The 26,990-nt window shown below is 44.8% G+C and overlaps 1 protein-coding gene across 1 annotated transcript in view; it reads left to right on the forward strand.

The window, feature by feature from the left end:
- LOC146189581 (fatty acid synthase-like) overlaps nt 1-26,990 on the forward strand; it is a 64,508-nt gene that overhangs the window by 26,323 nt on the left and 11,195 nt on the right. Inside the window, exons 12-24 of the mRNA XM_084605302.1 lie at nt 867-1,124; nt 2,643-2,859; nt 4,934-5,188; nt 5,594-5,767; nt 7,413-8,631; nt 12,661-12,815; nt 14,979-15,188; nt 16,692-17,021; nt 19,416-19,535; nt 20,233-20,588; nt 21,371-21,724; nt 25,347-25,590; nt 26,627-26,869. Coding sequence (XP_084461428.1) covers nt 867-1,124; nt 2,643-2,859; nt 4,934-5,188; nt 5,594-5,767; nt 7,413-8,631; nt 12,661-12,815; nt 14,979-15,188; nt 16,692-17,021; nt 19,416-19,535; nt 20,233-20,588; nt 21,371-21,724; nt 25,347-25,590; nt 26,627-26,869 — 4,135 coding nt within the window. The remainder of the gene's footprint in view (nt 1-866; nt 1,125-2,642; nt 2,860-4,933; nt 5,189-5,593; nt 5,768-7,412; nt 8,632-12,660; nt 12,816-14,978; nt 15,189-16,691; nt 17,022-19,415; nt 19,536-20,232; nt 20,589-21,370; nt 21,725-25,346; nt 25,591-26,626; nt 26,870-26,990) is intronic.

A 26,990-nucleotide genomic window follows, 5' to 3' on the forward strand; every position in this document is an offset into this window, starting at 1 on the left:
ACCTCCGGCCATCCCTCGGATCCCCAGCGAAGCGCTTTAACTGCACCAGCCCGAGATCGGGAAACGCACATCATAATTTTCCTTGTCTACCGTGAGGATGATAGTAGCGATGACAATGACGCTGCAATTAGTGATAATGACAATGATGACATTATCAATGATAATGAGATTGCATTTAGTTGATAATGAGAGCAAACGTGATGCAGGCCGTGCGCACCAGCAACCTCAGGCTTTCACATTTCTGCAGTGTAGATTCCAATATGGTCTCGGAATTTTGTCTTAAGCTGAGATTAGCTACATGCAGATTCCACCACCACTAAATCTCTGAAGTCTATCAAAGGTTCTATTGCTCATTTATTACAGTGGTGTTCATGTTTTTCTCGCTCTACTGTGGAGGAAGTGAGTTGGGGCAACGTAGCGCACACGCTTTTCTGTAACCAAAGTTTGTGGTGATTGGCGGCTGTGATGATTTGGTTTAGAAGTTTTGTTGAATAGCTATACGATGCAACCTGGGCAACAAGTGTATGCAATCTGATCTCCTTTGCGCTCTCTTTTCCTGACAAGCACCGTTACGCTTTAACAATGACAGGGTTACAGAAAGAACAGAAACCTATTCTAGTTGGTTGTTATATATTTTTTAACAGCGCGAAAACGACGAGGTGGTTGTTGTGTGTGTAAACGTCCTCGTTTTTTTCGCGCTTTTAAAAAGGGGTTATTGGAGTAAAATTTCTAATAGCACTGCCATATTTGCATTCATTAGGTATAGATCCAATGCGTTGGCAGACCGCATGCTGCGTTGCTCAAGATACCTGTTTCTTGCCTTCCGTGACTCGCACTGTGCACCCCTTCATCTCACCCTCTCGCAGCCAATCTTGAAGCGCGCTCTGGGCTCCAGGGCGAATTGTGTGGGCCTGATGAAACGCGAAGCGGACAACCTGGCTTTCTTCCTCGGCTCGCTTGGAAAGCTGCATACGCTCGGCGTGCAGCTGGACCTGTCGTCGCTTTATCCACCGGTGACTTGGCCAGTACCACGCGGCACGCCTCCCATCTCGCACCTGGTCAGCTGGGACCACTCGCAGCGATGGGCCGTGGCGAAATGGACCGACTTCTCTGGGCATGCACAAGTAAGGCGTAAAACACACGCTTCAATATTACAAGCTGAGTCCATCGTGCTACTACATTTCATTTATATAACATATGTGCTGTTTATCTTGTCTTAACGCCACTGCCTTAAAGGCCCAGTTCTCAAAACAATCTGGCATTCACTGTGGCATCGGCTTTGTGAGCGAAAGATCATGGGCTTGCCTCTGGTAGGCTTTGTGCTTGTGGACAGGTAGGTTGTAGGTCGTGCTGACAGGACCGGACACTGATTGGTCGCTGCGCTTTGTGACGTCATGAGATCGCATGACGTGGCTGATTTGGCAGGATCACGGCCGGTCTTGAGGAGAGCACCCGTCGAGACAGGCCGGGACATGAGCTGTATATTTGGACAGCTCCTTAGAGGTGAGCTTATTCAGAGGACAATTTATGAACCGGCACATACGGATCACGAGTCTGACAAGCGACCTCTATGTCACACAAGCAAGTTTGCCCGGCTTGGTCAAAGTGGGGCTTACTATCCGGTTGGGGAAAATCTGGAAGTTAGTTTTTTACGAGGACGATAAGCAATGGAGATATTTAAGAAGTGTCGTTGTGTGCGTGCTGCAAGCCTACTGAAGGAATCGACGAGGGTACATTCGGATTTTGTGATGGTGCTGGCGATGCGGTTGACGGCATCTGCGGGATGAATGGTGCACAGAGGTAAACCAGTTGCGTTGAAAGAGCTCAAATGTTGGTGTCTTCACGGGTACCGGTAGTTCCCTCGCCTCTCCACTGACCACTGGCTAGCGTATAAATGTGGCAATCTGCTGACAGCAATATTGACAGGCAGAAATACGAGGCATGGATGGTAACGTCGTTCTACACAAGCGTCGGTAAGATAGCCTTCACAAGAAGAAAGGTGTCAGCAGATACCATTATGTGTGCTGCCAAGCCCACTCACTGTAGTTGAGGCTATTACAATACTTGAAGCCGCATCATTATGCAATCATGCACATCTCAGGTGAAGGTCTATTTGCGCAAGGAAAAATGCGAACGTTGCATAATGACAGGCTCATAACAGAAAAAAAGTCTGGTTGTGGTTCCTTAGTGGACCTCCTCATTGCTACTTACCTGCTCATAGAAACGTAACAAAAATTGAAAATGTTTAATGTGGCTAAGCCTGATAACATAAGAAAGCACTTGTCTGCGTTGTTTATATTTGTAGATAGTAGATGTATTTGACGTCAAACTGTCTTCGCGCCATTGCCCGCTAGAGGCACGCTTGTAAGGAGGGCCATGATGTACAGTGCTGCCCAAATTAGCACTAGCAACATAGACATGAAGCCTCGTTTTAACCACGCCGTACGAATTTCCCCGCGCTGCCTACATGCAGTGTGTCTATCTCATGATCCAAGGATCCTCTAAGCTGGGTACTGATCACACAACCTCCTTCCTAATTGCGAAGCCCGAGAGGGCGCTTCTAAGTAGATCCTATTTTACGACGCGCCGAATCGGTAAGACGGTTAGGCCTAGTGAAAGGGTGTCTGCACTAAAATCTGCAGCCGGCAGAGGACGTCGTCGAGGTAAATCTTGGTGCCAGCGAGGGAGATGCCTACTTGGCTGGCCACCAGCTAGATGGGCGCATCCTGTTCCCAGCGGCTGGATACATGTTACTGGCTTGGAAGTACTTGGCCAAATGCAACGGAAAGCCATTCCAGGAAGTGTCGGTGATCTTCGAGGACGTCTCTCTCCACAGAGCCACCATTCTTCCCAGAACAAGTAAGTCGGGCGTAAGGCTAATAATTCAGCATGGTGAAACGTATTCCTCTGAAATAGCCTAATAATTTGTCAAAGACTACAGGGGCAAGAGAATAGATCGCAAACAAACAAGGGAAGGGGGTCAAACAGTGCTGTTGAGGGTACTGAAGGCTAGCACATAACATCTAATATTCACTTCTGTCCCATCGGTCGCAACCTCCAATTACTATCACGCTGGTTGAAATCGAAGACTGACTTACGCACGTGTATCAGTTTGGTGAACTCTGTCGAGTCATGTCATACTATCTGTCATTAACACATGATTCCTACTAGCCTAGCGGAATTTACCGTGGGGCTTCAAATAACCTTGGCCACTCGTGGTCTCCCACTCATATGAAGAACAGGCAAGGCCAGCAGAACCATGCGCGTTTTCTTTCACCGGCCGACAACGATCCCACAACACGGCCTAAATTTTATCGCTAACCGGCCGTGTTCCAAGCACTAGCGCTGAAAATGGCGCGCATGTTCCCAATGAAGAAGCCGAAAATATATTTACTTTATCGATATTGAGGAATTGATTATGCAAAAACAAGATTCGAAGTCGAACCGAACATAAATGTTTCTGGTACGATGAAAGCTTGTTATTTTTTCCTGTGCAATTTTGCAAAGCAGAACTCGGACATCGCTGCATTTGAATAATAATCCTCCCCTTTAAGGCCTACTACCACGCGTGTCTCGTTATTCTCCCTTGCCATTGCACAGGCTTGATCTCAATAAGGAAAACAGGAGGAGGGGGGGGGGGGGGTGTCTAGTGGTACCCATGTAAACAAAACACGCTTGACAGAGCTTAGGCACAGGATGGTTCATTTTCTGACACCTTATAGTGCGTTCTGGCCGACCTGACAGTATAAAATTCTAACGCATATTTGTTTCATCCCCCCACTTCCTTAAATATTTAAGTTTGCTTATATTTTTTGGCACTCTAGTTCCGCATCTACCTTCGCAGCCCTGTTCCTTTCACGCTGCAAGTCTTTGCTGGTTTTGATGTACGCTGCAGTTAACACACAAGCACGCGCACGCACAGACAAAGAGGCTACTACAGTTTCACTTTTGTCAGGAATTAGACATTTTCACTAGGCGCTACACTGAAAAGCTCCAGCTGTAACCTTCTCTATCACTGTAAAATGTTCGAGCGGAGCACAGGTTAAAAAGAAATTGCAGCTTATTTGTACTGATGTGTAAAAGACCAGAATTCTGCAAATGGTCTTGGAGTTAACTTTTATGCTCCCAGAAACGTAGTGATACCTAAAATACAAATCCATTAGGAAAGGTCCGCCGCAATGGTTCAGTGGTTATAGCTCTCGACTACTCATATCAAGGAAGCAGGATCAAATCCTGGTTGCGGCGGCCACTTTTCTGTGGAGGCGAAAAGCAAGGCGCCCGAGTACTGCACGACGTCTGTGCGAAAGAAATCATGCTTCGTTTTGTGTCAGCGGCTTTCTGCCTTCTTATGAATTTCATAACGAAGCCTTTCATTCTGCTTGTTTCCTGATCAGCTTAACGACGGCCTCGAATATGACGTCATAGGTAGTGTAAGACGGTTGTCACACAGCTCTCACCCCCCTCTTTATATCACGTTCCCCGTGACGGGAGGTTTCACGTCCGTCGTCGTGGAGGAGTGTCGCTGGCGAGCACTCTCAATGATATGTAGCATGAAACTTAGATACTTTAGAAAGTAGAAGACTGATCTGCCTTAGCCATAGCTCTGTCGACCGAGTACAAAACTCAAAATTTGAGGTTCTTAGGTTCAGATCCCATCGCTGGCATGGGGTTCTTTTTCCCTCTATACTTTCTAACCAGGTGTCCCCACAATTACTTTAATGCTTCACATTGATAATCACCACACAAAAATAATCTATGCTTTCGTTTGTGTCAGTGCTGTTTCCCTTCCTTCTTATGCGTTCCTACAGGATTCAGCTCGGGCTACGAGACTACGTGAACGCGATGTGCCTAAAATAGCTTCCGGCGGGCGGCTGATTCGGACAAAATCGCGGGTGACAGCTCTGTTGCTCATCTTATAGCCGAATCTTTGCAGGTCCAGTTCGCTTCCTGGTGAATATCATGCGGGCATCGGGCGAGTTCGAGATCTCCGAGGCTGGGAAGATTGCGGCCAGTGGCCGCATCCGTACAACAGAGGATGGAGAGAAGGCTTTGGACAAAGATCCCCCTGAGCCGCCAGCGGAGTTAGTGTCCTACGAGCTTGACGCCAAGGACATCTATAAGGAGCTCAGACTGCGGGGCTACGAATACAGCGGAAAGTTTGAAGGTATACTCAAGGCGGACCTAGAAGGTGAGCGAATGATCTCCTCGGTTAACTTATCGTGCTTTATGATGTTGTATCTAATACTCCAGCTCTCAAACTCTTTCATTTTCCATGCTGCTTAAATTCATTGTGGAAGTAAACCCTGTCGATGATATTTGAGGCGATGCGCATATTTAAGCGCAACCACAAAACACATAAATGCTACGTTCGCTTATTATTTGTAATCGCCTGTTAGGTAGCACCCCTGCTCTTTTCAGAAATAAATAAACGAAATGAAGTTAACTATTCAAAGAGGAAGAAACAATATCAATGCATCCTACTCGAAGTTTGAGTGTTGTCTTGTGATTTCACTTTCATTTTTCGTCCAGCTTATCTCGGACACTACCTACGGACAAACGTAAACGGTTGTGGTTCCCGAATCTATTCCTCCAGGTTGTTGTGGCAAGATCATGTGGGAGGACAACTGGGTGACCTTCCTTGATAGCATGCTGCAAATGTTCACCTTGGCCAAACCTCATCGAGATTTCAGGCTTCCAGTGAAGATCCAGTCGTGCCGCGCTGACCCTAAACTTCACGTTCGACTGGCCCGAGAATCCAGAGATGCTGGTCAGTATCGGACCATATTAATAAGACGCCAAAAGATGTGGTAACAAGTGATCGCGGCAGGAAGGGGGGGGGGGGATAACTGTGACGTCAGCACAGCGCCATTTATACCTCTAGCATTTTAATAATGTCAGTAAGATATCAGGTAACGGTCATCTTGGAACCAACCCGATCGCTTAGTACTTAGGACATTCTGAACTACAGTGTATAGAGGGGATGGTGCAGCACTGCCGTAGCAGCGATGTTCGTTTTGTTTTATTGTTCAAAAAATATATGGTCTAACATCAGGCGAAAATGGAAGAGAGCTTTATGCAGCGATTGCAATTTCTTTTTTTTTTTAGGAATTTAAACATTTCAAAATTTTAAGGAACACTAGCAAACGTTTTGGTTACAGGCGTTAAAACTTGACACGACCTTTGAGATGGAGAAATTGGAGTCGTTTAATTCCCGGTTGAATGTTACTGGAACCAAAATGAGTGCTTTGCTTTTTTTTTTAACTTCTACACTGCGTGTTACAGTGGAAAATTTCAATAGTACTTAAGTTTTACAGTTCCAAAATAGAAAGAACAATGTTTCCAGTATGAAACTGCTACCCTGAACAAAAGTAATTTACATGAACATATAACTAACTGAAACACAATGTAAACTTTTTATTAGCCCAGTTTGGCGGTTAGGTCCAATGCAGAGTTCGAAGCCATGGAAAGGCAATGCCACATCAATTTTTAATCAAATAAAAACTTATTTTCTAATGCCAAAACAAGCGCAAGAAACTGCGTCACTTCCGTCTAATGTAATTCTAATGGCTAGTCCTCCAAAGCACCACAAAACTACTGAAAGAGGTCTAACGTTATGATACACGTATATAAATATAAGAGAACATTTGGTCGTACATCTATATACTTCTACCGTTTTATTCTAATGGTTACTTCTTTCTTTGTTGGCCTACATAGCCGCTATTATGTTCAAACGTAACCCACCCGAAAAACTGGGCGCCGAGTTATACGTGGTACACTTTTCACGAAGAAAATGTCGAAAATTAAAGACCGCAGGGAAGACACCTGCCATAGGGCCGTACTGACACAAAACAATCTACCTCGACTCTAGAAAACATGGTAGCATTTATTTCCTCGTGGTTGTTCCTCCTTTTTCAACTGGTTAAATCACAAAACATTCCGCCGCAGTGGCTCAGTGGGTAGGGCAAATCAACTGCTAATCTCAACCATGGCGAGTGTAGTTCGATCGAGCCGGAACGCAAGGCTCCCATGTATCCTGTGCAGGAGCGAATTTCCAGAGCTATGCTCTATGGCGGCCCTCATAGCCGATGTAGCTTTTCTAAGTTAAACCTTAAAAAGTTCTAAACCACTTAAAATCATCATGAAGATTGTGCCAAGTACCTTAATTCTGGATGTGTTTCTGCTGCATCCTTTTTTTTTTACTCATTAATTTAGCACGTAATAATTACTACTGCAGTCAATCCTTGCGATGTTGTTTTCTGATATCTTTTTAAGCGAGAGATTCTCTGGCAAGGCAAACAGCTTATGTTTAGTCTTAGGAGGAAATTAGTTTTGGTGTGTGCGTGTCCCTGCTGATCGTTCGTATGTTTTCGCCTGGTGTCTTAAACCGTCCACCCACCTCCTTGTTTCTGTAGGCATTCACGTGGCATATGATCCCTACCTGAATACGTGCCGTGCTGGAGGAGTTGAAATTCGAGGTCTCATGGAAACCACAGCTCCGCGGCGCCCAGAGCAGCAGGTTCCACACCTCGACGAGTACAAGTTTGTGCCGTACATTGAAAACGAGTGCGCCGAGAAGGAACGGGAACCTTGCGTGAGAGAGTACGCAGACATGTGTAATGGCCTGGCTGGCCGAATCCTCGCAGCATTCGGAAAGAACTTGAAGGATGTTACCAAACTTGCAAAAAATAGCCACAAACTACCCCGCATGGATTTAAGCAAGTATATTGAAAGCAACGAGGAAAACCACATACTCTTCCGTGTTCTTGTCGATGTTGAGAAGAACATGGACATTCCTGCTTCATCTCTGGCTTCTACGGTGCAGTCGGCGCTGGCTGCCTGTAGAAACGAACTGGATAAAGACCTCTTGAACACAGCTCTCTTCAAAGAAGATCCCTTAAGGCACCTCCTCGACATAGCTGTGGAAAATACGAATTCTAGGAGGATCCGTGTTGTGGAGCTTGCCCAAAGCGACTACCTTTTGGCGCCTCTGGTCTGTTCTCTGCTGCCTCTGTCCAATGTAACACTCAAGACCGAGTACACCATTGCCCATATGAACCCGGAAAGCCTCCTATTGAAACATGTGCCAGAATGCGCAAGGACAGCCGTTTGGGACATAACCTCAACTAACGCAACATGCCTTAGTGAGGCTGACTTGATCATCATCCGCACTGTCCCTAGGGAAAGAAACCGCTTAGAGGCCTTGGCTGAACATCTTGCGGTGTGGTGTAATGATCGTGCATTCATACTGCTTGGTCACCGCACAACCCTGACTCCAGCAGAATTGTTTTTGTCTGCCGTAGGCAGTGTTTCACTATCACATCACCCTAGAGAGGCAGTAGTGTCCGTGTTCGCAGCCTTTGGCTTTTGCCTAACAGGACGCGTGTCCACTAGTTTGTCGACGGTGCTGCTATTGAGGAAGCCGAACTTGATCGCTGCAGGTGCGCCGCAAGATGTGGTCACAGTAAATAGCTCGAGTTTTGACTGGGTCGACACGCTGAAAACAAAGATTATAGACTGCGCAAGCAAGCCGGCGGGACAGAACGTTTGGCTGGTCGCCGATGATTCCTGCAAGAGTGGTGTTGTCGGTATGATGAATTGCCTGCGAGCAGAAAGGGGCGCAGATTGCATAAGGTAAGCTTTATAGACCTATTCTTACCACTTTTATTTAGTGTCCTAATAGTTATCATGCTACCAAATTTATATGACAGAAATTTGAATACGAATCTTAGCAAAAAGGTTCAGGAAAGTAGGTGTGACAGATAAAGCGGACGTTTTCTAGTGCATGAGGTCTCACGTTCGTCTTCTCAATACGTTTCCCCTCCCCCAAAGCAAGAAGTGGACAATCCCGCTGTGAATCTGGGAATGGCTAGTGTTTGCTAAAAAATAATATTGCTGCCCTGGTAGGGAAAACATCTGGGAAGGTGAGAAAAGGCTCTTAGGCAAACAATTTGTGATCTTGGGTCTGTAAATTTCCTCTACGTTTGCTCTAAACTTACTTTCACCAACGAAGGTAGAAATAAGTCGATGCATGAATAGCTCCACGAAATACCTAAAATAGTAGATGGGTGCATGAATAGAAAGGAAGTAGTTATACTAAAGCACATTTACTGTGACAGAACATGGGCCAGTTTTGAACATCTTCGAGCTCAAAAAATGAATGTGATGTTAGACCCAATGGCGCTGACGAATTGTAACGAAAGCACGCATAATCTAGAAAGGCAGTCTTGGTATACAAGGGGATTTTAGTTAACGTTTATATATTATTATGTATAAGATTGCAAAAGGTATGCAAGAGTGAACTATGCAGGCGGAATAGTGGAGCAGGGCAGACAATATATAAGTGCCACAGCTCAATAATTGGACTGTTACTTACATATATGGCTAACTAATCAACTTTTTCTATTTGGATATTAGCGGCAAGATTACATTACAAAGCTTGCAACCATGACGGCAGTGAAAAGTTTTCAATATTGTTCGTCAGCGATGTGGTTGGAAGCATAAAACATAAAACATGAGCAGTCAATAGCTTGTTGATTTGGCTTTGTGGCTTTGATTATTTATAAAGAGGCACCATTCGCATGCTGTTTGCATACAATATATCGGCGTTCCCCTAATTTGTTGACTTAAAAGAAGGGAATTCAATTTCACGTATTGCGATAGTTTACGAGCCTGCAATGCAGCAAAACCGACTAATTGTGTCAAATATCTATTTTGCATGCGCAATTTATAATATTTGCATTTTGGCGGGGATATCGTCTCTCCGATTGCCAACAAGTATGTCTGCTGTGCCCGGGTTATGATAGTAATAAGACCGTTTACTCCAATTCTGGGCACCGATATAACAATAGCGGAAAAAAGCAGACCACCATAATATTCTCACATCTGCATGTGACAGGGCAGCATTAATTACAAGACACGGGGAAACATAGACGACGCTTCCATAGCGGTCCTCGCGGACTTTGCAAACGAGTGTTGTGGAAAGGGAAAACTCCCAGCGGTTTAGAAACATCGTCAAGTTCCCCAAACCGGGCCATTAGCTCGCGCTCGACAACCTCAGCCTCATTTCGCTTACTCGTTGCATGGGAAAGCTGATGCAGTGCATCACGCTATACAGAATAAAGTTCGGCTTACAAAAAAGAGATCTACACTATGATGGGCTTTAGACCTCATTGATCAGCACAGGTTACGACGCTTTGACAACAAGAAAGTATCGCGTCCCTGCAGTAACAAAAACGCACAGAGGCAAAGGGGCAGAATGTATTCAACCATAATATAACGTCAAACTGCTTTAGAAAAGTACATACAATCAAATTGAGGACATTTTTTTTTCGGTAGTACGGCTAAACCGCAAATTGGCACGATGAAATAAGACGTTTTATTTTCTTGGGAGACAAAGCAACGCTGCGAGTGTCGGGCTTCACCATTCTACACAGTATGACCCTCATCTGACTGCACACAAAATTGCAAAACTCCGACATCTATATAACACTGCTTCTACGTGGACACTACCACGTTGGACCGACAAGGGGAGCTTTACCGCGAAAGAATACACGCTACATGAAGCGGTAGATGTATACTAGAGAAGGAACCAGCTGGGGGATCCGCGTGTTCCTCCTAAAAGTACTGAGGGCTCGTATTACGCCCAAAGTATGAAAGCCCCCCCCCCCCCCAAAAAAAAAAACACAATCTGTGCTGAAATATAAGCAATCGTAGAAGTAGAAACACTAAGACTCTTGGGAATGCCGATAGAATTGAAGAAACGACACACATTAAAGAACCGAAAAAAACGCTGTCCAATCTTCCTTCACGTCAGAAGCCGAGCCAAGGAGACTAACGCAGACCTCTATTCTTAGCAGAGTCATCTTCTCTACACCTTACTTCCCCCGTACAGCCATACATTATACGCACTGATGCGCTATTTGTATGTTCCTACAAAATTGCCTCAAATTTGAACTGTCAATAACGGAAGAACACCTTACTGCACAATACGAAAGACTAATAAAACTGATCATTTCATTCTAAAAACATGAAATACGGTGTTCACAAAGATACAGCGCACGTGGGCACCGCAGAACATGTGAACAGAACGCATTTTCCCTGGCAGTCGTCGATCATAAAGGCTCTTCCTCGGATCGATGAAATAAAATTTCAGGAGGAGGCCGAAGAAGCTGTCCTAGCTTTGCACATTACCTCCTCCACTACCAACCACAGAAACATTATCAGGAACTCTGAAACCCCAATTCGAAAATTTGCCAAGACAAGTTCAATCCACGGACATGAAACTCCTATGGAAAATCTACAATACCCGCCAGATCACATTGATCTGGGTCGCCGCCTGTTCGGACCATACTAGAAGCGAGGCGGTGTGCAATTTCGTCTGGGAATTCTTCGTTAACCGGGAGGTACGCTAGCCCGGGATGTAAACATATCGGCAAAGACCGAGTGAAGTTGTACGAAGAAATTACTACCATTTCAAGAAAGAGAGACAAATCTTTCCAGAGTCCTGTAGATCTCTAAATACAACACAAATCAATTGACGGCAGCTCCAAACAGAAACTTTCCTTAAATGGTACATTTACTCCAAATGCTTTTCAGATAGAGTTCTGCATACACGAAAAGGCAGACACACCACGCATCCCATACTCACGTAAACAAGACAAGCCATCGGGCAGTCAGCAGCTGTACCATATAGTGAACGGAGGCCGCGCTGCTCAGTTCAGACTCGGAAGTTGAACTCTAAGTCACAAAGTGGGCTGAAGAGATAGCCGAATGATATCGTCTGTCAGCCGCCTGGCGTACAGCCTAGAAAAAGGGCACACGGCGAGAAAGGGGAACACCTCCCTAACCCACGCTTAAAACCTCTTCGTCAATAAAATTTTCCGCCTCCTCCTTTACCAGCAGCACTGCCGATTAAAATAAAAAAAAACTGGGTTACCTTCGATGATGGTGGCCTTTATTTGCTAATGGAATCTTGCCACATTAAATTAAAAATAAAACTGTCTATTTTCCTTTAGGTATCTAATTAATGAACTCTGTCGCGCGGTATACATGTAGCCTGCCTAGTTTTACGATCCACAGAAGCAGAATTCACCGATGTATATCGCTTACTTCGTTTTTAAACTAAAATAGGTAAACGCCGAATAACCACTGCCTATTACGATCACCAAACGCATGCTGGCAACTGAGGGGCTCGTTACGTGATACGTACACAGGGAGCCAACAGGCTACAGTCACTGACAGGAAGGAAATCATGGGGAATTTTTGGTGTTGATCAATGTTAAATAACAAAGCAATCATGAATTAATTGATGAGAAGGAAAATGAAAACAACCGTATGCCATCGAAGGGACCCGAACACACGACCTTCGAATTTCACGTCCGGCACTCTGCCGTTTATTCAGTGCACTGTTGCGTTGCTTTCTCATGAGTGTAGTGGCTTGGGATTCGGCTGGTGCTGATGAGTTTTTGTGTTGGTTGCAAAATGCATGTCCTTAGATAGTCTCAGTTCTTTCCTATTTTCTGTGCGTCCTGTTTTATTCACTAAGTGATTTAAACAGGGTTTGCAAGTAGTGATCTATCAGACATTGCCGCTGTTTTAGGTCTGCACCATTAACCAGGTTTTCTTTTCGCTTGTGGCAATAATGGCGTCCTTCTTTCACAGATGCTTACTTGACGTGAGCCAGAAGCCATTGAGCAACGCAGCTGCCTTATTAAGCGATAGTTTGGAAGGCAAGAAGATAGTGGAGAGGGATCTGGTCATGAACATCTACAAGGATGGACAGTGGGGATCCTACAGACACCTTACAACTCAACGAAGTGAGTCGGCAGATGAAAATATGTCCGCCGAATGGTTCCCAGCAGAACATTGTTCCTACAGGCTACGAAAAAAATATCGCGGGAATTGTGTAACAGTGAAATTGTGAGGATGGATGGTCATATGACGTTTCAATTTCGTGATTACATTAGGTGTAATAAGCATTTGCTAAAAAAAAAAAAAAAAAATCTCTAGCCTGCCTGCTAACAGCAACGAATGCGAACAATTGTTGAATAGTGTGCTTAGTGAAAACAAGTTCAGGTATTTCTTAAGAACACTTTCAATACCCATAAGAAGCATGCAAAGAAATACGAGGTTAGAGTTTGCCATAATTTGTAATCCCAAGAAACTCGTTCTCACTTATGTTTTGGGGTGTGTTGTTGTGTACTCATTGCAGTGGGGAATTCTAAGCTCGTTTTATCATTGACACTAAACGCGTAACGAGGAGCATGCATTCAATCTATTTGCATAACTTTAGTTGTTTTGGTTTTGGTTTTTGGTTTTTGTGGGGTTTAACGTCCCAAAGCAACTTAGACTATGAGAGACGCCGTAGTGGAGGACTCCGGAAATTTCGACCACCTGGGGTTCTTTAACGTGCACTGACATCGCACAGCACACGAGCGCCTTGCTTTTCGCCTCCACCGAAAAGCTGCCACCGAGGCCGGGGTTCGATCCCGCGTCCTTGGGAACAGTAGTCGAGCGCCGTAACCACTGCTCCACCCCGGCGGGGTATAATTTTAGTTGTAAGAACATGCTTGAAAAGCTAGTGTTACGTCCAAATACACGGCTGAAGCCCGTTCTCACTGAGATACGGCACACAAACATTCGGCAAAAAGCGTAACCCCAGCTATCAAAAACAACTAATGATAATAATCGTTGCGCGCAACGTTGAAGGAATAATTTCGAAATTTCTGCGGTCATTAGAGGCTTTCAAACTCTACATCCCAGTATCCGGACATCAGTCAGAAAACGGCTGTGCTCTAATGATAATACCATAGTATTCTTGAATTATAGGCATACAGGACCAGATTGCGTGGCGGCCATAGAAGCCATTTGACAGTTGTAACTGTAGTGCACGCCATTTGCAAAACACTTGCTTCTCACATCCGTACGAGAACGTTTTGCTCAGAACCAATATCTTCATAATCAATAAAAGGAATGAACCATGGAGCGAAAACTTTAGAGAAAGAGAACATGAAATGATAAGTCACCTGATTCGATAACAATAAAAAAGAAATTAGGTAATTCCTGAATGAGTTGCTCAAAGGTCCTGTAAAATGGTGTTAGAGGCTGGCTACAAAATAATTGAATTATGCTGAATAGAGGCTAGTGAACATTAAATCCCTGTATAAGCCGGCTGATAACTTACAATATTTGATTAAAACCTCCGCTTTCTCGCCTCGCGGCGACCGTAATCCCGGGATTTCACCCCAATCCTCGCAAATAACATTTGCGCACCTGACTTCAGCAACACAGGGCTACCAATGGTACACCGCCGTTGTCAATAGAGCCTTATGAGCACGCTGACATGTCGCTTTTATGAAAAATGACATTGTAGACACGTAAGCTCCGCCCATAGGATAATGGCTCTGGCATGTGTCTCTCGTGAGTGAGCAGATCACCACAGAATTGGCCACACTCTAATTAGGTTAGCCATCGATTTTGGCCTAATTCTGACGGGGCCGAATATTTGGATTCAAAGCAACCAAATTTTGGGGGCGCCCCATCCCAATTTTGATTTGACCACTATTTATGTAAATTCTTATTTTGGCGGTCCAGAGAGGGGAGACTGTGCTGTGTTGCTACAAGGTATGAGTTAAGTGGTTTGGTGCTGCTTAAGGCTTCTGGCGGGTGTAGGTCAAAATGAGGAGGGGGGGGGGGGGGGGGGGGGGGGGGGGGGGGCATAGATGCAGTTTCTTGCTGGTAAATGTAGGTGGTGCAGTGGTTCAAGGGTGGCGATGAGTGGTTGGGAGGTGGCGGGTGGGTCGTTCTTTTGGAGGATGCAGGGTAGGCAAGACGAGACCAATCAATAGAAAAACAGACACTTACAATGTCATACAGACATACAGACAGAAACATGATTACAGCGGCGGCTTATTCCTTTTGACACACATTGTAATTTACCAATGAAAAATATACGTGAGTGCGTAAAATGCATCCTGCAGGTGGTGTGCCCAGGAAGCAGACCGAGTACGCCTTCCTTGATGTTCAGACTCGCGGCGACATCTCAACTCTGCAGTGGTTCGAGTCTCCTTTGCGTTGCACAACACCTTCCACAAACCCTGGCAAACTTATATGCAGTGTGTACTATGCGCCACTAAACTTCCGTGACGTGATGTTGGCCACGGGAAAGCTCCCGCCGAATGCACTGTTCGGTGAGTATGCTAAAACAGCCCTGTCTTTTATGTTAGTGGCATTTTACTTAGTTAATTTACATTCACAAGTTTTCCTCAAATAGTACACTTTTTAGAAAACGCCCGATATCCGACACCGTGCTGCTCAAAGTTCATTTTTGTTTCAGAGTCATTAACCTGGACCTAAAGATGATGCCTTTGTATGTCTTTGTTTCAGATGGCTATGCTAAAGCGCAAGAATGGTACAAGGAATTACATTCATTTAGGTATCGCTAGTATGTTGTTAAAGTATCTTTTGTGTTTACTGCCCCCGGTGGTTTCTAAATGGGCACTTTCATTTTTCTTTCTTTTTATTCGCCCGCCCAACATTTGTGATTACAACAGAGCCTCTTTCTTTTTTATATCATTAATCTTTCGCTAATGCAAAGGTTGTGTTTATGTAATCGAAATTTTGCGTACTATATGCCAGGTCTGAAAGAAACGAATTTCAATGAGACGGCAAATTTTCAGTAGTGTCGTGAAAGTTTCAGCAATAGAGACAATAAAATACAACCAATGTTCTTACTACAACAAATATTTGGTTCCAACAACGTGATAAATGTTTTCATACCTTTGGGGCATGATCAGAGTGATACATTCACAGTTTAAACAAAATTTTACTCGCCCTATGTGCGATGCCTGCCAAGCTCTAGGGTACATACAGGCACATGCATTTCATGCGAAGATTGCGCTCAGCTTTGTTTTATTCATTTGAGTAAGCAATAAAAATTTATTTGTAGATAACAACAATTCTGGCGGCAGTTCTGTATTTTCCTAAAATGAAGTATAGCACGTTTAATTGTCATCGAGATATTTCCTTTCAGGGCTTCGAAAAATGAGAGGCATTATAACAGGCCAGACTTAGTAGGAATGTATAAACTGAAATTCGGGCCATTGTTTTCTTTCTCTCTTTCCCCCTTTCGCCTTTCAAGCGGTGAGCGTATGGGGGGACTTCAGTTTCATTTGCCACCGGTATCAATACAGACCTTCCCGATTACTTCTTCACAGCCTAATTCCGTCATGCCGTACGTTGATTTCATGTGCTGAGTTAATACATGATCACAAATTAGACCTTCGAAATTGATAGGAAAAGTTCTTATACCGGCGAACAGTCTTAACAAGATGCTCACAGGCCACGCAGTGATGTTCTTAGCACAATCGCGACATCCTACGTATCGATGAACGAGACGATATATATATTCACCTACAAAAGATTTTGAGGAATAACTATTGCAAGGCATTTAGTAGCATAAAATTTGACTTGGTATTTGTTCACGGAACCTGCATTCACATGAGCAACAAGAAAAGTTGAAGCGAGTGCATAGAAGAAATTATGAGGTACGTAGGCTGAGGAGAAGAGTGTACTGTAAATAAAGCCACACATCATGTGCCTGGTAGCCCTAGCTCGTCTCTAATCAGCTCTTTGAACGGAGCGACAAAATAGCAAAAGTACGAAAGATAATGCTCCGTGTCTGTGATCCGAAGGTGAAACGGCTGCCCCTGAACACCTTCTCGGCGTGGAATTCTCGGGTCGAGATCCCCAAGGACGCCGGGTGATGGGATTGGTTCCCGCGCAAGGCATGGCCACCGCCGTAGCGGCTGATCCGGACTTCCTATGGGAGGTTCCCGATGCATGGAGCCTCGAAGAAGCGTCCACAGTCCCGGCGGCTTACTCTACTGCCTACCTCTCGCTTCTCATGCGAGGCAACATGAGGCCTGGAGAATCGCTTCTGGTCCACTCCGGAAGCGGAGGTGTCGGTCAGGCTGCCATCGCCATCGCGCTGTCCATGGGGTGCGTCGGGTTCACCACCGTTGGTGAGTATCCAGTGACGACTGCTGACGCTCATCTTAGGAAAAGTGTTCACTCAAGGCTGCTGTCTGCTAATGCATGTAGCCAGTTTGAGTTAGCTCTCCCTGGCATGTACGTTGTACATGGAAGTCTCTGAGCCCACTGTCATAGGCCGAATTAACGGTGTTAAAATTGGATCCCATTCATGACATTGTTAAGGTCCAGAAGGGAAAATGTTTGGGCGTGTTGGTTCATCGTCACACAAAAATCTAAGCACAAAAAAAGCACAAAGGACGAGGTGAGGACTGGACAAGTGCGTGTCCTGTCCTCACCTCGTCCTTTGTCGTTTTTTTTTAGCTTTCTTTCCTGAGTGATTGTTAAGGTCCCGGGCAGTACATCGAATTAACCGGCGCATACGCACGGCATTCATAGATTACGAAAAACATTCGATTTAATTTAAACCTGAGCATTCACGCTGGCACAACTTAACTGCTGCAATCATGAAAGGCTGCCTAAATGCACGACATGTGACGTTGACTTGCTGGCGTGGCTGCTTACGCTCGTCTGTACCTGTTTTTGGTCTTCACAGTACAACGTAATAAAAAGTTGGCTGAGGGCTTAGCTTGGTTAAGCCTGGAAGATTGCGAAAGTAATGCCCTTGGCTGCGCCTTGTTCGGCGGCTGCGCCCCGACTACTGCGAGGAACCGAGCCACAGCCCCATATATCCTCCTAGCATGACGTCACAAACAGCGAGCGCCCTCTCTCGGCTGCGACACAGCGCCGTGTATGGACTCGCCGCCACCATCCAATGGCACGAGCTGGAGCCCCGTCTCGCGGTCTGGCGTGACGTCACACGATCACGTGAAAATGGCGTGACGTCACCGCTGCGGCTCCTGTAAGGACTCACCGCCACCATCCGATGGCGCGAGCTGGGGCCCCATCTCTCAGTCTGGTGTGACGTCACACGGTCACGTGAAAGGTCATGTATGGAGGCGCCACGACACGCCAAAGGCTCGAAGCGCTAGCAGTATTGCTTTCGAAATAATAAATTGTGCCTCAGCGGCGAGAAATCGTGTCTTTGGTAATGAGAGGATAAATACTGCCCGTAGTAGTGTCACCATTTAAATACTTGAATTCAGTTAGATGTCCTAGTGCAAATGCTGGGAGTTGAGCTATTAGATTTTAGTTGACAGATAGGCTATTTGGTACGTCTTAGCCCATCATTGCGTTCTTGGCTCCCTTTTGCCAAGTCTCCTTGTGGAACTTCGTTTGCGTTCATGCCCTTTACTACTAATAATTATCCCACACATACCCATTCACGTTGTCCACGACCATGACAAGCACAACCTGTCACAGTCATGCCCACGATATCGTGTCCACAAAGTCGACGCCGACAACACCGACACGGTTTTTTTCGCAGAGCTGAGCCTTTACCGCAACCTTATAAAAAATATTGCTGACCATCTTGGAAAAGAGCCAACTCCAGCGATTATTCAGATTTATTTACTATTCTTCGAAGATAGCGCGACGTGCACCGGTGCTAGATGTCCCCGGTGCTAGTGCACCGATACATAGGTACGCTCAGCTCCGGAGCGCAATTTTCGAACTTTTTTCAAGGTGGAAAACGCATAAGGGGAGAACACAGGCGCTAAAAATGATGCTACCTTGAAAACATCAGCCAACTAGCCGAGAAACAAGCGTTACTGGACTACCTGAATTTTGGAACTGTGCACTGAATTGTCAGAAATGGTTCACCAACCGCGCCGAGGTTATTCTAATAAATGTATTATAGATATTGTGAATAGGTCGCCACATGATTTTGATGGCAAGCAAACGTCCATCTGTATTGCATAATAAGCTGAATTATATTGTGATTGGTTTGGTTTGGTTATATGGTATTGTTATGTCAGGGTTTGACATTATGAATTAAAATATAAAGACATTAGTAGTGTAGCAACTCTTCATGAAATGGTGGTCATCATTGTGAAGAATATTATAGTAGATTAGTCGCACATATAAAAAACAATTTGTAGACACAACAAATAGAAGAACGCAAGGAAAGCAGCTTCGCAACACTTAATGAGTACTGCAGCTGTCGTTTGATGCCTTGTTGTCGAAGTGTTTTGCTTTTATTTGTTTCCGGTCAGCCTGCCAGCATGAAAGATATTCGTAGAAAAAATTAGAACTTTTTTTTTTCAAGTTTATACTTTTACTTTGGCATAGCGCAATGCGTCTTTTTTACGTATAAAGAATTACAAATAAATTCCTTTGGCTAGAGTCTCAAAAATTCTAACGGTGCATTTGTTAGGTTACCGTCTTTCCTCGCTTGGCGATGGCAAAGCCAATGTTATTTTCCTTACCACAGAGCAGAAGGCTCTCAGTAGATAAGGCCTATAGCGTTCATTCGTCGTCTTTCTCAGGTTCCAAAAAAAAGCAAGAATTTCTCAAGCGCCGCTTTTCGAAGTTAGAAGACAGGCACATCGCCAGCTCGCGTGACACGTCCTTTGAGGAACATGTGCTTCGAGAGACTAAAGGCAAAGGTGAGTATACTGGGAACCAAATTGTAAGAACATGGTGGAGAAAGCAAACATCTCATTGGTATTCTAAGGAGGATCTTACCTCACAGATGCAATCAGCCTTTAAATTTCTTATTTGTCTGTTACTTTGTGAAAATTATTTTTCTCCGTGTGCCAAAAAGCGGTTGCCTAATACTTCAGTGTCATCTTGCTATGTAAGGTGTCGGTACTGAAGTGCATTAATGTGACTTTTACCAACTTCTGTTTATGCGCCTTGAGGTAACCTACTTGAAACAGTTTTCTTGAGCTACAATAGAAAAAGAGCAAGGCCGTGGCATAAGAATACATCGAAAGCTGTGGTGTTTATGTGCCTATAGTACAATGCCGAATTTCAATGGTCATCGCTATCCCGAATTGCCGGCATAGTCAATTTTCGAAGCTAGATAACATCCTAATATTTTATTCCATGGCAACGAATGTAATATAAAAATCTTCGTTGTCACAGACTAACATTCATGAGAAAGCTGAAAACGAGGGTTTATATGGTTTTATATACACGACGCAAAAACGATTATGTCGTCTTGGGTGACAAATGAGTGTAAAGGTTGACACCTTTCCGAATTTTTGACCGCGTTAAAACAACATTGCGCTTATATTGTTTACTGTAATATTTCATTTGTGGTTCGCTAAGTATTCCCATCCCTCTACTTTCTTTCACCAGGTGTGGACCTTGTTCTCAACTCTTTGTCCGAAGAAAAGCTACAGGCTAGCTTGCGCTGCCTAGCTACCAACGGTCGCTTCCTGGAAATCGGAAAGATCGACTTGGTGAACGACTCTGCGCTCGGCATGTCTATTTTCCTCAAGAAGGCGACGTTCTGTGGAATTCAGCTGAACACACTGCTTGGGGAAGGTGTGTTTGCAGCGGAAGACCAGCGGCGACTGAAACAACTCGTCCAGCAGGGCATTGCCTCAGGCGTGGTGCGGCCACTGGACACCATCCGGTTCACACGCGACAAGGCGGAAGAGGCGTTCCGCTTCATGTCCTCCGGAAACCACATTGGAAAAGTTGTTCTGGAAGTAAGTGGGGCTTCATTATGCAATGAAAGCTGCGGAAGAAATGTCGTGCAAGTGAAATTGTTGTGTCGTAAGGGCCCTTAGTCAAGGCCTTCTTATTGACCTCTCATTCAGGAGCGAAGGGCGAAGATAGGAACGGGTGGCTTTTAGTGCTTCGAGTCTAAATACATTCCCACTAACTGCCAACCAGGATCCGTATAACTCGTGCTATGGTCTTTCCAGTTGTGATGTGTGGATGCGAGGGTTGGACTGTGAAGAAGGCTGACGTCCGAAGAATTGACGCGTTTGAATTGTGGTGCTGGCGGAGACTTGTGAGAGTTCCTTGGACTGCCAGATGATCAAATCAGTCGATATTGTCGACCATAAACCCTGACTGCTCATTGGAGGGTCAAATTCTGAAGTTAAAGCTCAGCTACTTTGGTCATCTGATGAGAAGAGAGGAGTCGCTGGAGAAAGATTTGATGTTGGGAAAGGTTGAAGGTCACCGAAGAAGGGGCAGCGAACGCGATGGTTAGATAGCATCCTCGAGGCGCTGCAGATGAAGTTATGTGATGTTAGGAAGATAGTGAGAGACCGGAAAACGTGGCGTGATATGGTCCATAGGATCACGAAGAGTCGGACACGACTGAACGACTGAACTGAACGTAACAGATTCGACCCGAAAAAAATTGAACCCGGCGGTGTTTTACTGGCCACTCTAACCTTACTGGCCACTCTAACATTATTGCAGCGGACGTGTTCAGATTGCCGTAAACCAATGATACGACAGTCATCACTTCTTGCAGGTTCGTCCGGAAGAGCGTCCTCACCAAGTGGCCCCGGCAACACCTTTGCGAATCGAGGCAGTGGCGTGCACATGGCTTTATGAGCACAAGTCTTACGTTATTGTTGGAGGGCTGGGTGGCTTCGGCCTGGAGCTCGCCCAATGGATGGTGAGCCGCGGCTGCCGCAAACTGCTACTCACCTCTCGCTCCGGAGTGCGAACGGGATACCAGAAGCTCTGCCTCCGTCGGTGGCAGCACGCTGGTGTCGAGGTCATTTTGAGTACAGCCGACGCATCAACAGAAGAGGGCGCCCGGGATGTCATTACGGAAGCCTCGGCCATCGGCCCTATAGGAGGGATCTTCAACCTGTCCTTGGTAAGCATAAGCAATATTTCACTTTCGAGTTTTAAAAGGACGATTTATAAGTGATCAAGAAAATAGGGGTAAATACAAATATGTCCTAATGCATCGATTTTAGAAACCAATGCCGAAAATTATTTAGCGCGGCAAAAAGCTCAAAAATCTATATGCTGCCAAATAGTATCGAACAGCATTTGATTCATTTGTGCAGCTAGCGCAACTAATGTAGAGGATGAAATCTTAGCCATCTTATCAACTTTAAGGCCTAGGGCCCGTAGTCATTTTTGTTCATGCATGTAAATGTCTTGCGACTGCACCGTAACGCTTGTCAAAGAGTATGAAACAAGGAATTGTTGAAGCGTGACCGGAAGTCAGGGTGACCCGCCCCTGACCGTAATAGATCTTCTTCACAGGGATGTCGCTAAAATCGGGGGGCCGCTTAAGCTCGCATTTAAGGATAAGACGCGCAAGTGATAATGATTATCGTTTTGGGCTTTCCTTGAGGGTCCTTGCTCGCCTATATGCACTTTTTTTACTAAATTAATCACTGATCCCTCAATTTGTACGTTATGTGTTGGAGTGGCATCCACGCGTCGGCGAGCAGCGTCACTGATGTGTTCGTGGTCAACGTACATGGGATTTCACCCACCACCTCCACCAAATATCACCGACAAACGTGGCAAGCAGCAGAACAACCCAGCTGGTATTTTAATGAGGTGAAGCTCGTGAGAGAGATGAAGACGACGCTCGTCCACGTGCCAAGGCATGGTTCGACCACTTGGGGGCGCCAGAAGAGGGACAGAGGACAGTTTAAACCGGCGGTGGAAACTAGAAAAAAACGACTGGAAGATTGGTGGCTTAAAAGCAGAGAAGTGGCATAATGTTAGTAGTGTAGAAACAAAAATTTAAGAAATAGAATGATGGTTTAGGTAACCATTCTAAATCAATAATTAAGATATAGGAAGAAAAATGAGCATGGTAGCTACTGCTACCACCCCGTTTCAAAGGGAAAGCTCCTATATTCCATCCATCCATCCATCCATCGGTGTGGCAATGTGTTATCGCACACGACTCATTAGTAGACAGTCATATGGGAAAGAATATTCGACATAGGTCCAAAGCTCCGTTTTGCCAAGGCGGTCGAGCGTGCCGGCGCGGCCTATAAGTAGCGCGACTGGTTGATACCCAGGAGGTTCCATTCCCACCTCATCATCCCATACCAAAGGAGCAACCCGAGTCTCTTGCGAACTCGGCCATGTCATGAAATCTTGAAATGTCACAAAACCTGCCCACTACTCCTTGCCTGGCCACTTGACTTTGCATCTACCACATGCCAGGTGCACCCACTAGGAAAAACGACAGAAAATTTTCTGTTGTCACGACAGAATCGTGCAATTTTTAACTGTTAACTTATTGTGACGACAGGAATTTCTGTAGTACTGTCAAATTTTCTGTAGTTACAAGAGAAAAGTACTACAAAACTACAGACTACATAAAGATACTACAAAAAATAGCACTACTGGCAGGTACTACACAAGTACAGGAAGTTCTGACGTTTACGATAAAATTTTTGTAGAACACGCCAGAGCTACGGAATATTTTGTCATATTCATGACACGATTCTGTAGTTATTTGCGACTGGGCAGGCTCGTTCTTGTTCGTTCACAACGCCAGCGCAAACAATGTTAATGTCAACAGCGCCGGTTGCACATTTTTTTTTTAAAGAAACGTGGTATTGATCGCTATCAGGCCAATAATGACGATTTAAAAAAGATGGCACTAGAAATATGTGTACAATAAACTTTGTGTGACGCTGCATAGAAAAGGTAAGCAAGCGGCATGTCGTAATTTTCTGCACTAAGTGTTTAAAATAATTGCGCAATGTTTTGTCCTTCCACGTGAAAAAGTCCTATGGCCGTTTTAAGCCTTAAAACTTATGTTGGAAAACTGTCGTGTCATCGAAATCAGGGCACGCAAGGCTGCAATTTCAATTTAGTTTCCACTATGCTACAAATTGACTTCGTTCGACGTATTTAGAGGTGTGTCAGGAGACTCGTGTCCCATTTTAGGGTGAAATTGAGTCCTCTGCTGTGCGATGGAAAACGAATTCTCAGAAACACCTGATTATATCATGCGTTCGAAATAAAATGTCATTCGAAACATTTGATGCGGTCAGACTGATGTTTGTGTTATTATTTCATCATGGTCGTTTTTTGAGGACATCATAGGCCTTTGTGCACATGACCAGAGATCTGTGCGCTTCATCTATTTTTCGTATCCTCAGACATCGAGCCATTACTGATGGGAGTGGGCAGAGAGAAAATGAAACAAATGAAAAGAATTACTTACAGAATTACATGGTGTTTGATAAGACACAAGTAAAAGAATTCGCTATTTTATACCAAAAATCAATGACATACGTGAATTAAGCGACAAAAAATGCGGAAAATGATCCATGAAAGTGGACGATAACAGCATTAAACAAACGAAGAAAAAGGAAAATGGCGAAAAAATGATGGCTCGTGGCTTCACACAAAATCAGCCTCATGAGACTGACGATAGGCTTCATGGTTAGGTATGCAAGACACGCTTGCGGAAAGTTGGTTCTACTCTTTTGGTGTGGGAGGAATAAAATACTATAAAAAGGATGTTCTCGTGGCAAAGATTGTCATTCTTGTTGTGAAGGTCGACACGTGACAGATGAGACATGTGTGCAGTCACTGATGAAGATAACTAATATAGAAAAGGTGTAGGCCTAAAGTTTCTACGCTGTGTTAGAATAGGTAAGGGAAGGTTAAAGCTTCCGGCTATAAATGCGGTTCGTGTAAAATTAAAATGATAACAGGAACTGCCTTTATTGTGAAGACATTTCGGTGCATCGCAATAGGTAACCTTGTAAGCATTCGAAATGTAGGTGTCGTTAAACAATGCAGGTGTTTTATAAAGTAATAGTTTGTCAGATCGTTGCTCTTTGCTGAGTTTCTTAATTAAGCAGCCTAAACCGCAGTTGTCTGGTCGTAAGAAGTTTCCCTGATGGTGTCAGCAGGTGGCAACACCGAAGCAGAAATGGCACATCGAAACATGATTGTCAGTTCCATTCTGGTGACGTCATTTCCGGTTCTGTTTTTTCTGTTCCGGTTCTGTTCCGGTTTTTTTTTATGAGGCTCCTAATATTATCGCATTGAACATTTCGGTGAATTAAGATTGTACCAAGAGCTGTAAACAAGACGCATCTATTCATCACAAACAGCGATCCAAGACTCAGTGATGGCCACTGTTACTGTGAAACATTACTGACTTTCAGAAAATACTCTGTAGTTTTATTCATCTCTTCAGCGTAAACAGCGCTGGACGATATAAACAACACAAAAGTGAAGCTTGCGACTGATACTTTGAGCAATTGCGTCACTTCTTGTTACAGTTTGCCGTAAGGCTGTTGTGCATAGCTTGGGGGGTCAGCAGTTTAGCTCCTGGTTTTAAATTATCCGGCTTTATTAAGGTGAGTCCTTTTGTCATGACAAATCCTGTTGGCTCAGGCGTCGCAGACGAAAACAAAATGCGCATGCAATTCTACGCGAAGAAAAATGGAGTTACATGAATATAAGTTTGCTAATACCAGTACTCTTTCTCTTTTCAGGTTCTTCGTGACGCTCTGCTTGAAAACCAGACTGCGGAGTTATTCGAGACTGTATGCAGGATAAAGGTGAACGGAACACGCCACTTAGACGAACTGTCTCGCAAGTTTTGTCCGGAGCTGGACTATTTCGTAGTCTTCTCGTCACTCGCCTCGGGCCATGGCAACGTTGGACAGATCGGATACGGCTACGCCAACTCTGTGATGGAGCGCATCTGTGAGCGCCGAGTTGCGAACAGGCTGCCCGGTGAGGTAACGCGGGTAACTTCCATCGGGTAACTTCCTGGCCCCTTTGACTAATTTCCAGGCCACATCGGATAACTTTCATCGCTTACCAGGCTACCTAACAAGTATGACCGAAAGCGTTCAAACCCAGGAGATTGTGATATCCGTTCGCCTATGACTGCTGGCCTTTGAGTCAGATTTTTAATTTTTATGCTCCTGTTGCTCTCTCTTTGAGTTTTGCTTGGCGCGATGGTATACAAGAAGACTCGGAACGAGAGGGACGAATAGTGGCCCAGAGGCAGATTATAGCGTTGTTTTAGACTTCTGCAAAACATTGTGCCTTTCGATGTTTTTCGGAAGTGAACGCTTTGAAATAGGAGAGTTATAGTATACATTTAACATGCTTCGATGCAGGGCACTATTCGAGGGAGCAGGCAACGGCTAGTATTGCAGAACATGTACTTCCTCTCTTCCTTCTGGTATGTCATATCTGCGCACTATTCTAAAGCAGATACACAAATAGCTGTTCAACTTTCGTGAATAAGACGTAGAAATTCTTAAAATCCATCAAGGACAAAGAGAGCTTCCTGTTATGCATCCAGGTGCCTGCGTGTGTTTCATGCAGCTCCTCGTGGTAGCTGCAGTTCGGGTCTCAACAGGATTCACTGGGTGCTCGCCTCGCCGCGGTGCTTGAATCCGCGTTTCGATGGAAACGAAACGTTTGGCGCCCGTGTACTGTGTGATATCAGTGCACGTTAGAGAACCACCGGTGGTCAAAATTTTCGGAGCCCTCTACTAAGACATCCCTCATTCCGTCGTTAATCTTTATAAAGCAAACCGTGACAGTGCACTTCATTGAGCATGTTTTTATGTAACAAATTTTCTTGTTAACAAGGCAACGAAACCGATTTTAATATCGAAAGAATTTATTACAGTTTGTTAAAAAAACGTTACTATGAATGTTATTCGTATTTTTCGCTTCAATAAGCTGCTCAATTCAGCATGGTGTCTTGAGACTTAGAAAACAGATTTGAAATTGTCCCTTATGCTTCTTCCAGGACTGGCCATTCAATGGGGCGTCATCGGCGACGTAGGCGTGCTGCGCGAGTCGAAAGGCGCCGACGTGGCGGTCGCTGGCTACGCTCCGCAACGAATTGGCAGTTGTCTGAGTGTGCTCGACCGATTCCTGAGCCAAGACAAGCCCATAGTCTCCAGCTACGTAAAAATTGAAGAATCTTCAAAGACGGACGAACTCGAAACGCATACACGTGACATCGTCCAGACTATCGCACATATATTTGGTAAGCGACTTCGGGCTGGGTTTCTGGGTTTCCTCGAAGTCGGCACTGTCCTCATATTTAGTTTTTTCTCGAAATGCCTTCAGTTAGTGTTATGCTTGATATGAACTGCATTTGCTAGTTA

The sequence above is a fragment of the Amblyomma maculatum genome, chromosome 5 (assembly GCF_055883805.1).
Source record: "Amblyomma maculatum isolate TAMU_Amacu chromosome 5, ASM5588380v1, whole genome shotgun sequence".
Classification (NCBI taxonomy): domain Eukaryota; kingdom Metazoa; phylum Arthropoda; class Arachnida; order Ixodida; family Ixodidae; genus Amblyomma; species Amblyomma maculatum.